The sequence below is a fragment of the Melospiza melodia genome, chromosome 30 (genome assembly GCF_035770615.1).
Source record: "Melospiza melodia melodia isolate bMelMel2 chromosome 30, bMelMel2.pri, whole genome shotgun sequence".
Taxonomy (NCBI): Eukaryota; Metazoa; Chordata; class Aves; order Passeriformes; family Passerellidae; genus Melospiza; species Melospiza melodia.
In genome coordinates, this window is record NC_086223.1 from 4,659,949 (window position 1) to 4,676,227 (window position 16,279).

A 16,279-nucleotide genomic window follows, 5' to 3' on the forward strand; every position below is an offset into this window, starting at 1 on the left:
ATCCCTGGAGTCACTGTGGTGCTGTGCTGCCACAGTGACCTCTCTTCCTGGCATTTTTTGGGCACACGTTTTACCTGCAACACTTGGTTCCCTCTTCTGTGTTCCTCTTCTGCCTTCCTTGTGTGTGTGTGACAGCCACAGGGACAAATATCACTGAAGGTGCACTTGGAGTGTGTCACAGTGGCTCCTGAGGGCTTCCTGCAGCCAAACTCTTCATATTTAAAATGAAAATTGAGTTTTTCTCTGCTCAGATTGACCCCTGCCCCAGTACCATAAATCACCAGCAGGTGATTTATTGCTTGAGCAGTAAATCATTGCTGTGCAATGTCATCTGTGCTCCCTGGAGTCTGTCTGTCCTGTAAATCCCTGAGCCAAAGCTGGTGATTGGTGTGGGGGTATCTGGGATTGAGCTCCTGGAGCCCAGAAATGAATTCCAGGCAGCACCAGGCACAGAAAGGAGCTCCAGGGTGTGCAGTGAGCAGATCTTTGGGTTGTTCCTGCTGTTCCAGAGGAACTGTTCCAGAACAGTTCCTGTTCCTGATTCCCACCAGGAATGGTGCTGCCAGCACCTGCAGCCTTGGCTTTGCTGTTCACAACCTCCACAGAACTCTACAGGTAAATCTTCACACAGAGCTGTGAGTGGCAGGAAAATGAGAGGGAATTTTGGTCACTTTAGGGTATTTTTCCATGAATTCAAGAAAACTGTGCTGGTCCAGCCCCTCCCACCACCACCACAGTGTACTGCCTGTGCTTCTTTGGACAGGGGCTGAGTCCTTTGGAGATGAATTCTCAGCATTGGTGTAACTTGTTTGGGGAAATTCAGTGCTGCAAAGCAACAGGAAGCATTATCTGGTTTTGCTTTTACCTGAATCTCATTTCATGGCAAAGGCAGCTGCTCTTGCAGGCTCAGCAGATTCTGTAAGGCAATGTTTGTTTGGGGATCCTGGAAGTCCCTGGATTCCCAAATTCCCAAACAGAGCCTTGCCAGCTCTCTGGTGTGGGGACAGGCTGTGACACTCTTGGTGACACTCCAGTTCCTCTGTACAGTCTCCAATTACCCAAAATTGCTTTTAATTTTGCTCAGATTGCCCCCCCCCCCAGCCCTTGTGTCACCTGTCCCCACTCAGCCTCAAGCAGAGGTTTCATTTTAACAAAGATGTTGTGACCACAGCCTGAAACATTGCACATTGTCTTCCTAAAGGTGGGAATTGCTGATTTCCAGTTTCTTACACTGATTTTAACAATGGCATTACTATCTTCCAAAAGAATTTGGTTTAATCTAATCCCTGTCTGTAGGAAAATGGCAGTTAAATATATTTATGTGCTGATCAGCTCCACTTAACACAATATTAGCATTATTTTAGTGCTTCAAATGACAAATCTCAGCTGGGTAAATGGGAGAGCTGTTGTAGAACCCATTTTTCTGCAACATCCAATAAAAGTTCCTGGATGAAGGGCAATGCACAAGACAACTTGCATTTAATTTCCCAAATATATAAATATCATGGTTTCCCTCTTCAAAGCAATATCTGTAAATCAAAACATTCAGGAATGTATTCATGTTTTCCATCACTTTCCATTTTCCTAGAGTCACAAACTGCTGTCAGAGGATGGGATTAGCTGAGCTGGGGAGGCACCGGGGGGAATTGCTCATTAACGGGGGAATTCCTCATTAGCCAGGGAATTCCTCATTAGCAGGATTAGCTGAGGGTGTGCCCTGCCAGGGTCAGGTTTCTCTGCCCTGCCTGAGGAGGAGCTGAGGCTGAGCCAGCAGGAAAATCTCAACCCTAAAAGTTCAATTGCTTGGGAGATCCCATCCATGGTGGGGTTTAGGAGCTCTGCTCCAGCTGGGATGGGGAGCAGCTCCTGTGGGTTCTGGGGCTCTCTCTGAGCATTAACATCAATTTCCAGCCATCCCAGCACCCATCCTGAGTCCCTGCTGGGAGGTTTTGGCAGTGCTGAGGTGTCCTAGGCTGATAGGTGATGATCCTTTAACTGTGTGTGATAAAACCATGTGAGTTCAGTGAATTCTGTGGTGTAGGAAAGGGGAGGAGGAGGCTGATGGTGTCACCCAAACCTTCTCATCCAGATGCTTTCTATCAGGTTTTATTTTTTGTTCCAAACTCTTTGAACTGGGAGCTTCAATGCTGACTCATCTGTTTGGGAATTTTGGATATTTTCAGCAAGAAATAGCTTGGACATTTTAGAGCAATTACAGAGGTGACATCTCTCAGTGCTGCTTTTGGGCACAAAGGCTTCACATTTGGGAATGTTTTGCCTGATTCACAGTTCTTTGCATCACCCATGAAAGCTTCACAAAGCTGTGTCTTTTAAAAGTTATTCCTGGTAGGAATTGTCTTACTTTGAGGTTGTGGTTCACAAATAAGTGTTTATACAAAACAATCATGAGGCTGCTGTGAGCTGTGACATTTTTAGTGAGTCAACAGGAGTTCAAGTCACACTTCTACTGAGTCAGCTGGATTTGGGGTTTTTTACAATGCAGCTGAATTCCCAATGGAAATGATGGGAAGCTGGATGAGGTGTTGATGTAGTGAGCACAAAGTTCATGTGTGCCTGCAGAGCAGTGAGCAGTGTCCATGGGCTCCCCTGGGAATTCCCTGGCTCAGGGCTGGGATCAGGGAGTGCCTGGAACAGCTGGGGGGATCCAGTGGAGCCTTGCAGGAGCAGATGGGTGAAATCTGGTGAAATCTGCTCTCTGCATCTCTGCTGCTCACAGTGACCCTGAGATGTGTTAGAAAGTCTCTTTTCCCAGCCTGGCAGTCAAAGGAGTTAGAAATCTTCAGTTCTCATTCTCAAGGTTGTTTATTGTATCTTATCTATAAAATTCTTTTTCTGGCCTGCTGAGGTCCATTCATACTGGTGTTATATTTTTATACTAAAACCTACATGCACAATATTTACAATTACTTCCCAATACCTATCACCTATGTTAGACAGTGAGCTTCTACTCTAAACCAAAAGTGCCACCATCACCCAGAAGATGGAGGCCAAGAAGAAGGAGAAAGGCTGGACACACCCCAATTCCTCCATCTTGCCCCATTCTGAAAACCCCAAAATCTATTTTTTACCCCATGATAAATTCACCATCATTCTACTTAAACTTTAATGGCTTGTAATTCTTCATATAAGGTTGGTAATTATTTTTTCCAAGGGCTAAATCAAAGGCACAGGGGTCTTGGGCTCTGTGCCAAGGTCTCTGAGTCCCTTGGGCAGGGTCTCAAATCCTCCAGGACAGCCAGAGCAATTTCCTGTGTTCTGACAATCTGGGTCAGGTTTCTGCCCTTGGTGCCCAGCAGGGAGCAAAGGGGCTGTGCTGAGCTCAGTGCCCTCATCCTTGGTGTGCCAAGGCAGGGAGCAGGAAGGGAAGGATTTGTGTTTTCCCTTTCCATTTTACATCCTCAGGGCCCCTCAGGCTGTAGATGTCTGGAGCCAGCAGTGCAGGGCGCTGAGGGTTTTCTGGGTGCTCTTCACCCAGCTGTGGTTACCCCCCTGTGCTCCCAGCTGTGTGGGGTCCCCCCCATGTGGGTGATCTGAGGGTCCCCAGGGAAGGTGCCCAAGGCCCATCCTGTCCCCAGGGCTCATCCCCTGCCCTCTGGGAGCAGCCAGGGCTGTTCTCTCTGCCTGCCCACACATTGGGATCAGGGAGGGGCTGCTCCAGTGCTTTTTGTTCCCAAATCCCCACATTGCCTGAGCCTCAGCCCTTGGGCTCCTTCCAGCATTCCTGGAGGGAAGAGGGAGTTAAAAGAGCAGTCAAAGCAATCCCTGCAGAACTCCAGCAGAAAATCACTTGCCTGAGGATAATTTTCTATTTTCCATGGCTCTTTGGGACCTGTCAGCCAATTTTAATCATCAGTGTGCCCTGGATTCATTTAGTTATTTTATATATATATATATATATATATATATATATATATATATGTATATATATGTATATATATGTATATGTATATGTGTATATGTATATGTGTGTATATATGTGTATATATATATAGAAAAAATATATTTTATACATATTTTTACTATAGATGTTATATTTTAATATATATTCTTAATATATATAATATATATTATATAATAATATATTATATATAGTAAAATACATAAATATATATAAATCTAAATATAAATTTTATATAAATACAAAATATATAAAATATAAATCTATTTTATATAATATAAATATATATTTATATAATTCTATATATTTTTACTCTATAATATATTTCTATGTATTTTTAATATATATAATATATAAAAATATCTTCAATATATAATATATATAAATAATATTTTTATATATATTTTACCATATATATTATATTTTAATATATTTTACTATATATATAAATATATTCTGTCTATAATATATATATACAGAAATTACATTTATTACAGAATTACAGATGTAAATTGGAGCCACCTGGGACAGTGGATGTGTCCCTGCCATGGCAGGGGTGGCACTGGGTGGGCTTTAAGGTCCCTTCCCACCCAAACCACTCCATGCTCCCCAGTAATCAGCTCTGGTAATTCCTCTGTCCACCTCACAGTTGTAACTTGGGTTGAGAAATGAGTTTTTCTTGGGACAACAAATGAAAGATTTGTTGAAAGATATTGTAGAAATTTGCACCCTGCTGAGTCTGCCTCTGGTTTAATTCCTGTACATCCTGGAAAACTCTCATTGCAACTTTTTCCAAACACTTGTCCTGTGAGAAGGGAATTCATTAAGAAGATAATTCCCTTCCTCAAAACTCATCTTGCCACTGCTGCTGCTGCTCACCCTCCATCTCTGAGTGGGGCCCTGGCCAGGGAAGCCTCCCCAGCTTACATTCCAGTGGAAAATTATTTTTTGTTACACTTCTCAATGTGTTCCTGACATGGAAAAACAGATTTGTCTCCCTCAGTGTTGGATTAATCCCTTTTCTGACCCAGAGATGGGTAACTGAGAGATGTTTTAAAAACTTTTATTCAGTTTTCAGTCTCATGTGAAGGGTGAGACAATACAGATGTTATAATTCACACTATTACAATCAAAAGATAACTATTTTAAATTACACTACATTATAAGTATTTCTTAACTTATCAGCTTTTGCTGCACCATGCTGTAAATGCCTTAAAGCCAAATGTCTCAAATTACCCTTCATGAATCTTATTACAATGCATCTTTCACAGTTCTATTTCTCTAAAATATCTAATCTTATTTACAAAACCATCCTTTGAAACTTGTTTCTAGTTCCATTTCTCTCTCAACAATGTCTGTCCTATTCCATGGCATTTCTAAGTCAGCATTTCTTATCTCAAGGTTTACACACAGATACATTCTAAGTAAACCTTCTATCAAACTTTAGGAATTTTCTACAAATCCATTTCCCACCCCTCAGTGCTGGGTCTGTGACACTGGGAACACAATGAGCTCCAGGGAGGGCTTTGGGCTCTCCCCAGGCTGATGAGTTTGTGTGAATCCTTTTTTTGAGTCCCAGCCTCTGCATCTAAAAGTCCATTCTTGTGTCTGATAACATAAATAGTAACTATTAATTGTGTTTCATGGTCTTCCTTTGAGTCCAGAGAGGTTTTTTGGTCGGTTTTCCTTCCCTAATCTGCCTGTGCCCTGCTGCCATTGTGTGCCAGCCCCAATTTTGTACAAAACTCTCTGGAAAGTGGATTCAATTTTATTCCTTTTTATCCTTTATTCCAGCAGCCCTGTGTAACTTTGGTGCTTTCCCTTCTCTGAGCAGCTCCTGGATGCTAAAGCTTCATGTCCAGGGTCCTCCTGGGAGTAAAAATGAAGTTCTTGGGGCTTGAGGTGCTGAAGGAAATTGATATTATCATGGTGTCTCTTGGGGTTTCCTGGAGTTGTTCTGGCCCTTAAAAATCCTGGATTACTTTGGGAATTTGGACCCAGGTTTCCTCAGTAACTGTAATTCCTGGGAAATAGATCTCCAGTGACCCAAAAATCCTCTTGAGTGACCAGAGGGGCTCTCCAGTGTCCCAAGGTGCTCCCCAGAGATGCAGAAGTTCCCTCTGCAGTGGCCACAGATCCTCTCCAATAACCACAGGTGCTCTCCATCCCACCACCCCAGTGTGATATTGTCCAAATGATGTTTGTTCTCACTGACTTTTGCAGAGTTCTTTGAGCTTCCCAGTTCATTTTCTGTCTCCAGCTGAAGGATCTGCTGGGTTAAACAGGTGAATCCTTCCCATCTTTGGACAAGCTAAAGCACGAGGGTGGAACTGGATTTTTTGTGGTTTGGGGGGAAAAACAGCATTGAGACTGACAGAAGAGGTGAGCCAGTCCTGGAGTAGGAAACTCAAAGCCATCCTCATCTTCCTCCTCATCCTCCTCCTCCTGCTCCTCCCTCAGGCTTTCAGAAGCCTCAGACCCTTAAATATTAATTTTCTTTTTAGAGCCCTCAGCATTTTCTGTGTCGTTTATGAGGTTCTGTCCATCTCCCTGCTCTCCTTGAGATGTTTATGATCAGAAAGCAATTCAGGTAATCAGCCCTGAGGATCAGGAATTCCTGCATCCCACCCTGCCCAATCCAGCTTCCCTGCTGGTGCTGGGAGCTGGGGATTTCCTTCAGCAGTGGGAATAGAAAATGGAAGTTTCTTGTATTACAAACCTCTTCTTTATCTGGCTCTGGGCTCTTCTCAGTGTACTCATTATCACTAATTATTATTTTCAGTCTTGAGCTGCAGCTCTCGGTGCTCATTCAACACTTGGAAAGTTTGACACAAATCCACACTTTTTGCTTTTCCTGGAAATGTTCAGAAACCCCGTGGGTGTGGCACTGGAGTGATGAGCAGGGTGCTGGATTGACAGTTGGACTTGATGATCTTAAAGGTTTTTTCCAGCTTTAATGATTGTGTGATTCCATGAACCATCATCCTGCCCCCGTTAGAACATGACACAAGCAGAAAGCAGCTCCCAAAAAGTGTTGGATGGTACAAACAGAGCCCCAAATGCTCTGCTGCATCCCAAAATCCCAGAATGGTTTGGGTTGGAAGGGATCTTAAATCTCTGAAGGGTGACAGGGACGCCTCCCACTATCCCAGGCTGCTCCAGCCTGTCCTTGGGCACTGCCAGAGATCCAGGGGCAGCCCCAGCTGCTCTGGGAATTCCATCCCAGCCCCTCCCCACCCTTACAGAGAACAATTCCCAATATTCCATCCATCCCTGCCCTCTGGCAGTGGGAGCCATTCCCTGTCCCTCCATCCCTTGGAAATCCTCTCTCTCCATGTTTCCTGTGGCTCCCTCAGACCCTGCAAGGCCACAGTGGGGTCACCCCTGGTCTCCTCTCCAGGTGAACACCCCCAGCTCAATCCCAGAATGGTTTGGGTTGGGTTTGGGCTGGCACAGCCTGGCTATGATTCCATGAACCATCACCCTGCCCCCATTAAAACCTGACAGAAGCATCTCCTAAAAAGTGTTGGATGGTACAAACACAGCCCCAAATCCTCTGCTGCATCCCAAAATCTCAAAATCCCAGAATGGTTTGGGTTGGGTTTGGGCTGGCACAGCTGGCTGCCCCAGCAGCTGCCCTGGCACACGGGCTGGGCACTGGGAACAGCCCAAAGCTCAAAACCTGGACGTGCTGGGGTGGTTTGAGGAAGGGGTTGAGGTTTGTGCCAGAGGGATGTGGAGCTCCTGGAGAGGGAGAAGCCCCTGGGTGTGCAGCCCTGAGCTGCAAACAGCCCCTGGGGACCCTAAACAGACACAGATGGGTTTTGGTGTGAGCACAAAGCTCCCGACCTGTGCAGCTCCTGCTCAGCTCAGCGCTGGAATCCCAGCCCAGGCTGTTCCCCTGGGCTCTGCAGAGGGGCTGGGCTGGGCTGGCAGCACCAGGAGCTGCTCACAAAGCTTCAGGCACCCAAAACACCTTGTGGGTGATGCTAAAACACCACCAGGAGTTGTGCAGCCCCTTTGTTCCCAGTGAGGCCCTGCAAGCTGGGTTTGCCACCTTCTTGTATTTGTGTGGTGCCCTGTGGCAGGAAGGAATGATGAATCTGACTCCATGTTCTTGAAGGCTAATTTATTATTTTATGATACTATATTATATCTAAAAATACTATATATATATATAAAATACTATATATAGTATAGTATATATATTATACTATATATATACTATAATATATATTATATTATATATAATATATAATTATATATTATATGTATAAAATATATATAATATAATATAATATAATATAATATAATATAATATAATATAATATAATATAATATAATATAATATATAATGTATATATTAATATATATTACTATATATAGTAATATATAATATATAGTATATAATATTACTATATTATATAAACATATATAATTAGATATTATATAAAAATATATAGTATCATAATAGTTATTATAATACTATATATATTACTATTATAATTCTGTATATATATACTATAATACAGTATTATAATAGTAATATATATAGTATTATAATAACTATTATATATTACTAGTATAATAACATATATATTTTAATATAACATAGTAAAATACTATACTATATTTTAAAAATTAACTAAACTCAACTAAAGAATACAGAAAGGATACAGACAGAAGGCTAAAAAGATAATAATGAAAATTTGTGAGTCTTTCCAGAGCCTCAATGCAGCTTAACTGTAATTGGGCATTGAATCAAAACAACTCACAGCAGAATCCAATGGAACAATCACCTGTGGGTGAACAATCTCCAAACACATTCCAAAGCTACAAAACACAGGAGAAGCAAATCAGATAATTCATGTTTTCCTTTTTCTCTGAGGCTTCTCAGCTTCCCAGGAGCAAAATCCTAAGCAAAGGGATTTTTCCAGAAAATATGAATGCCAGTTTCCCACCTTGGCTCTCATTATTCCCACTAAAGGTCTTGGTGGGCTCCAGAGCCTGAGCCAAGCTTAGGAAAAGCTTTGCCTTTAACTGCACTCCTTCAGTTTGGGGAGAGCTCTCAGGGTCAGTCCCAAAGAGGTTTCTGTAAAAATGAGGACAGCAATGGTTTTCAAGGCCTGAATATTTTTAGGGATATGGAAATTTAATAAAATAAAGAGGATCAGTAGGTTGGTCATGTTTGAAATTATAAGGAAAATATGCATTTTTCTTTTTAATATTCAAGGGAATATTAAATTTTGATATTGATTAATATATTAGATATTTGATCCGGCCATTTTTTACATTCTTACATAAAACAAAGTATCATGAAAATACAGATTAATAAAGCTTTCCTGCTGTTTTTGTCTGTGCATCTTCAGCAGAGCCAAAACTGCTTTTTTCAGTTTCCTTTCCTCCCATTCTCCACTGGCCTGGCTCATTGCATCTCCTGAGCTCAGGTTTGAGTTGTTCTCCAAAAGGCATTTCTGTGGCTGCTCTGTCAGAAGTCATTGGGATCCCAGAAAATTATTCTAGTTAATTATTTCAGTCTATTTAGTGACTCTAATTAGTGATTTTTCGCATAACTCAAAGGTTAAGCTTAGAGGGGAGGTTTGGGGTTGGGTTTTTTCTGGATATGTGCGGAGATCTCACTGATAAAATCTGAACGTGCTGAAGACCCTGAGCTTGGGGCTTGGCATTTTTGGAAATATCTGAGGACCTTTTTAATCAGACACTAAATATTTGGCAAAAATATTGGCTCCCAACAGTTCCTTCTGAAGTTGAGGTTAAATAATTTAGAATTTAAACATTGGAAAAACAAGGCAAAACTGTTTATTGCCTGACAGATTTTAGAGCTTTTATTTTGTTTTTTTTTTTTTTTCAATAGATATAGAACTGAATCTGTGAGCTAAAAGTAAAGCTTGTGCTGTAAAACAGGCTAGAAAAAAATCATATTCCTGGTATAAAACTGAAGTAAATTAACTCAATCCACTGAGCCTGGAGTGTTGCTCTCTGTACAAATCCTCCTACAGCAGGTTGTCATTTTTAACCCACATTTCTGAGTGTGTTTGGTCCATGTCTCTCCTCTTTCCCCTTTGCTCTGCCAAATTCCTAAATTAAGCAGTGTTGGGGTTTTGATGTAATATAAGAAAGATTTGCATAAGTGCGGTTATGGTAATTTTGTGGTGAGTTTTAATGTGTTGGCTTCATTTCAGCCCTTCAGATCCTTAAATCACTTTTGATTAGCTGTTGCTTAAACATTGCTTTTTTTCCCCCTTTTGAAAACAGATGTATTGAGGATGAGCTGAGGGAAATTTTGTGTAAATCTGCTTTGTTGCTGGAGTCAGCCTGAGGGCCTTTTCTTTTCCCTTTTCCTTCCTTTTCTCTTTTCCTTCCTTTTCCTTTTCCCTTCCTTTTCCCTTTTCCTTCCTTTTCCCTTTTCCTTCCTTTTCTCCTTTCCTTTCCTTTCCTTTCCTTTCCTTTCCTTTCCTTTCCTTTCCTTTCCTTTCCTTTCCTTTCCTTTCCTTTCCTTTCCTTTCCTTTCCTTTCCTTTCCTTTCCTTTCCTTTCCTTTCCTTTCCTTTCCCTTTCCCTTTCCCTTTCCCTTTCCCTTTCCCTTTCCCTTTCCCTTTCCCTTTCCCTTTCCCTTTCCCTTTCCCTTTCCTTTTCCCTTTCCCTTTCCCTTCCCTTCCCTGAATTTCCTTTCCTTTCCTGAATTTCCTTTCCTTTCCTGAATTTCCTTTCCCCTACTGCAGGACTGCCCAGAGAGTCGCTGGGGTGGATGATTCGAGCTTGATTTCTTCAGCACAAAATTCCTGAGAGGTGGGACAAGGAAACTGAAAGGAAAGAGGATAATTCTCTGATCCCATTAAATCCCTGGGCCTTCAATTCCAGCCTGCATTTCCCCATTGTCCCCATCCTTCCCCTGAAATCCCAGTTCATACTGGGAGCCCTGGAGCTGCTCTGTTTGCTGCTGCTGCTTTCACGAGGCTGCCACACATTTCCCTGGAATTCTCTTCCATCATTTCTTTCCTCCTCCAGCATTTCCCTCAGTTAAGGGCCCCAGTGACTGACAGCAAACAAAAAACAACAAAAAAAGCTCCATCATGATCATATTTACTGGTGACCTACTTAAAATGCTCTTTGCTGCTGCTCTGGTGTGTGCTGCAGTGCTGCTGGCTGGAGCCTCCAGGGAATTGCTGCTGGAATGATAATGAATGCACAACGTGGCCCCTTGCTTGTTTAACTGGAGCCTCTCAAAGCCATGGTTTATTTTTTATTGCATCATTTAGAGTTCCTTTTTCTCCCCCACTTGTGATGTATTATTGCCATTTTTGGTCTCCCTGCTTCATGCTCTGACTGCAGGCAGAGCTATTGTTTGAAGTGATGCCATTAAATCATGGCATTCCTTCATCTTTTGATAATTTTTCTGTTTGTTTTTCAGGAAAATTAGGCTTTTAGCTCTCTCCTGGAGAGTCTGAGCTGTGTTTTTAAAGGCTTCTGTTGAGCATAATTATTTTTTTTTCTGGTGGAAATACTCTAGCAGAGGTGATTATTTATTTAACAAATGCTTTACACCTGCTTTGGTTCATTTTTGTAGGGTTGTTGTAAATGGGTTTGCAGTGCAGGATGGGAAGTCATCAGCATTTTGCATATTCATGGCATCATGGAATGGTTAGGGAGGGGAGGGAATTTAAAGCCCATCCATCCCCACCCCCTTCCACTATCCCAGGGTGTTTCTTGGGCACTGCCAGGGATCCAGGGGCAGCCCCAGCTGCTCTGGGCACCCTGTGCCAGGGCCTCAACACCCTCACAGGGAAAAATTCCTAATTCCCAATATCCCATCCCTTGTCCCCAGTCCCTCTCCAGCCCTCCTGGAGCCCCTTCAGGGGCTCTGAGCTCTCCCTGGAGCCTCCTCCAGGCTGAGCCCCCCCAGCTCTCCCAGCCTGGCTCCAGAGCAGAGGGGCTCCAGCCCTTGGAGGATGTTTGTGGCCTCATCTGGACTCGCTCCAACTTTTTAATTGCACCTCTCAAGTCTTCCTGGTTTTCCTCTTTACCAATTTAGGTTTGGATGTTCCTTCTCACTCCCCAGTGCCCTGCACTGCTGTGGTTGGGGAGGACAGGGCTGTGTTTGCTGTGATTTGTGAATTTAGGATTGAGTGTGTCCATGGAATGAGAAATGAATCCTATCTTTGCAAAGAATATCATGTCCCATCCCTGGCAGTGCCCAAGGCCAGGCTGGATGGGGCTGGGACAGTGGGAGGTGTCCCTGCCATGGCAAGGGTGACACTGGGTGGCCTTTAAGGTCCCTCCCTACCCAAACCACTCCATGGTTCTGTGATTCCATGAATATCAGCATGCAGGAATCCACTGAAGCCATGGATTTATAGGGGATCACACCTGAAATGTTCTTTTCTGGTGGCTGTGAATCCTTCTGGGCTCACACCCCAGTGACACAGAGCAGGCTGTGCTTCCATTGCTTCCATGCCAGCCTGAATTGCCTGACCTCAAACCCAAACAGAATTCCAAACACATGGATAAAAATGCGTAAAATAAACTGTGCCTCCTGTCTTCTGCATTTCCTGGCACCCCAGAACTGTGTCATTAGAGCAGAGCCCTGGGCTTAGGTGTAAATAACAAACTCAGCTTCCTGAAGTCCACAGGGTCACAGATTGAGGTTGGAAAAGCCCTCCAAGATCTGAGTCCAGCTGTTCAAGGCCTCCACTGACCCCTGTCCCCAAGTGCCACATCCACAGGGCTTTTAACCCCTCCATGGATGGGGGCTCCAGCCCTGCCCTGGGCAGCTGTTCAGAGAATTCCCCAGATAATTCAGATAATTCCCCAGATAATTCAGATCATTCCTGGTTTCTCAGCAAACAGAAAATTCCTGTTTTCTCTTCCACTGGGGGTTATTCCCACTGAGGATGGGAGGTGCTGAGGGAATATTTTCCACCCTCTCCCAGCAGCTCTGGTGTTCCTGCCCTCTCTCCTCCCTTCCCAGGACAGGACTTTGCTCTGTGCTGTCCCCATGGAGGAGACAGGACAAGAGGGAATCAGCCCCACTGTAAAACCATTCAGGATCTGTGGAAATTCATTCAGTCTCTGGCTCCAAGTGAGGCTGGAAGGGATGTTCAGTTCTCCTCTAAGTGGTCAGGAGCACAGACATGGGAACAGCTCAGTGCTGCTTTGGGAGGAGCAGGAATTCACCCCTGGTGTCCCCTCAGTGCATGGCCACGGTGTCCCCTCCAGCTGGGGTCACTCCCAGGTGGTGGCTGAGCTTTGTCAGGTGACTTTGGAGCCTTTGGAGTGGGTGTTGGTGCCTGCCCAGGGAAACTGGGCTGTGGGTGCTGCTCTCAGGCATGGCACTCCTCACCCCCATTCCTCCCAAACCACAGGAGGAAACTGGGATTGACTGGAGGGACCTTAAAGCCCACCCAGTGCCACCCTTGCCATGGCAGGGACACCTCCCACTGTCCCAGCCCCATCCAGCCTGGCCTTGGACACTTCCAGGGATGGGATATAACATTCTTTGCAAAAGCAGGATTAATTTACCATTCCATGGAGCTGCCAGAGAAGCTCTTGCCACAAAATGGGGCTCACTGGGAGGAAGTTGGGGTCACAGAGAGGAATATTGCTGTGTCCATGGGAGCTCGTCTGGGAACAGTAACAGAAAATTAAAAGGACACAGAGCAAGCAGGGGAAGGAAACCACAGCAGTGTTGTTGTTGTCCAGAGAATCTTGGTCACATTCAGTGGGTTTTAATGCCACCATGTCCACATGTCCCAGCTGATTCCACCTCCCAGAGCACCCAGAGCCTGTTCCTCAGTTCCTCAGTTCCAGACATTGAGCAGGGCTTGTGTCTTATCTCCTCCTCTGCTTTCATTTCACTTCACCCACCTCCATGGTGTAAATGAATATTCCCAGGCCACAGGGAGGAAGCATGAAGCATTTTTCCATCCCCATGGCCCCATCCATCCTGTACCAGAGCTGTGATTCATGGGCTCTTACATGGCAAGGCTGACTAATTACACCCAGTAATTAGACTGAATTAAATGCACAAAAGATGATTCCTTTCCCCCCTTCCTGCTTTTCCTTGTGTGAGCTCACAGGAGCTGATCCTGGCGAAGGAAATGTGGTTTTCATTGGGCATCACCCCAGCCTGGTGTCTGCTGCCTCCCTGAAGGGCATTTATGGGAGATTTACTGGGTGACTCCACCCTGTGCCACCCTCCTGTATTGTATTGTTAGGAGGGATGATGATGAGGATTTTATTGATATTAGAAGGTTAATTAATTTCTTTATTATATTATTTATATTATTTATATTATGTCTATTATTTATATTATCTATATTTATTATATATTTATTTTTCTATTATATTGTTATGTTATATTATATTACATTACGTTATACTATATAGTATATAGTATATAGTATATAGTATATACTATATATTATATACTATATACTATATACTATATAATATATTATATAATATACAATATATAATGTAATATATTATATTATACTTATATATAACATATATTATATATGTTATATTTTATATATTATATATTTTATTTATTATTATATTGTATTATATTATATTACATTATATTACATTACATTATATTACATTACATTACATTACATTATTTCTTATATTTAAGTTGAATTTGTTAAGTATTTAATTATATATAACTGCACTTTATTGTACAGAATTTTGTGACTGTCACTTGACAGTCCTGATACACACACACACTTGGCCCTGATAGGCCAAGGAAACAAAACATTATTATTTTGGGTAAAGAATTTCTATATGGTATTTTAGTTTTGCACAAATGTAGGTACAGCAAATGAGATAAAAATTGTTTTTTTCTGAGGTTCATAGAATGTGAAATTTAGAATATTCTTGGGAAGAATTGTGCCTTGTTTTTCTCTGTGAAGAGAAACGTGGCCACACTCCTGGGACTGTTTAGGGGCCAGGCTCCCTCCCAGCAATCCCAGTTTGCAGCAGGCCTTGGGGACCCTTCCTGCACCCAGTTTGTGTCTGCAGGGATGGAGCACTCTGATGTTTCCTTGATGCTCAGGTGGAGAGCAGCCAAGCAGTAAAACATCCCCCAGGGGGTTGGGAATGGTTTGGGTTGGGAAAGGACCTTAAACCCATCCAGTGCCACCCCTGCCATGGCAGGGACACCTCCCATTGCCCCAGGGATGGATCCCAGCCCTGCTGCATCCCCAGAGGAGCTGAGCTCTCCCTGCCCAGCCTGGAGGATCCTTCTCACCCTGCAGGGATGTCCTGGGGTCCTGAGCACCAGGGTGAGCAGGGGGACCCTGCACCCCATCCATTTTTGGGTTGGTGCCATCTCCAGCTGCAATCTCCAAACCCCCAGCCCAGTCTCCCCAGCCTGCCCTGCTATTTTTAGCTTGGTTTCCCAGGGAAACAGAGCTTTCTGTGGCTGCTGTAGCCTGAGATCTGACAGGCAGGGAGAGAGGTAGCAAAGATCATTCTCTGGGAGGCTTTTTTTGTGAAAATTCCTTGTTTTGATTAAAGAGACAAACCCTGAAATCCCCAGCCCCTGGGCAGTCACTGCCTTGCTGCTTCCTCAGCCCTCCAAGAATTATCCCACATGGAAAAGGAAAAGGTGCTGAGGGACAGGGCAGGAGTGTTGGGAGGGATTTTTTGGGGTTATTTATTTTTGGGGTTATTTATTTCTGGGGTTATTTATTTTTTTGGGGTTATTTATTTTTGGGGTTATTGATTTTTTGGGGTTGTTCTTTTTTGGGGTTATTTATTTTTGGGGGTTATTTATTTCTGGGGTTATTTATTTTTTTGGGTTATTTATTTTTTGAGGTTATTTATTTTTGAGGTTATTTATTTTTGGGGGTTATTTATTTTTGGGGGTTATTTATTTTGGGGGGTTATTGATTTCTTTTGTTATTTATTTTTTGAGTTATTTTTTGGAGATGTTTATTTTTTGGGTTATTGATTTCTTGGGTTATTGATTTTTTGGGATTATTTCTTTTTTTTGAAAGCTCAGTGTAGCCCTTCCTCCTCTCAAGAACATCTCGTGGGATGCTGTTCATGGAAGCATTAAAGATGTTTCTGTGGAGCCTCCAGCCACATTCAGGATCTGCTGAGTGGATCTTTTACCCTTTTTCATGTGGAAAAGAGGAAAGCAAAGCTCTTCTGGTGCTGGAACCCAATGACCCTGAGCTGCTGCAAACTTTCCAGCCCCACACACACACCCTTGGTGTTCACATTCAAACTCAGATGGTGACATTTCCTTCCCAGGAACTTTGGAAGAGAATAAAATGAGTGATTAAAACACTTACTCATCAATTTGCCACCTCAAAGACCAGCACATGTTGGG

The 16,279-nt window shown here is 43.2% G+C and overlaps 1 protein-coding gene across 2 annotated transcripts in view; it reads left to right on the forward strand.

Moving 5' to 3' along the window:
* The window catches only part of MYO1D (myosin ID), a 175,058-nt gene that overhangs the window by 114,024 nt on the left and 44,755 nt on the right, over positions 1 to 16,279 (forward strand). Inside the window, exon 22 of one of the 2 annotated variants that reach the window (XM_063179084.1) lies at positions 10,662 to 10,805. The exons of the other annotated variant lie outside the window; for it this stretch is intronic. Within the exon in view, the coding sequence (XP_063035154.1) occupies positions 10,662 to 10,725 (64 nt within the window). The 3' untranslated portion in view covers positions 10,726 to 10,805. Of the gene's footprint in view, positions 1 to 10,661; positions 10,806 to 16,279 lie in introns of those variants that run through there. 2 annotated transcript variants of the gene reach the window in all.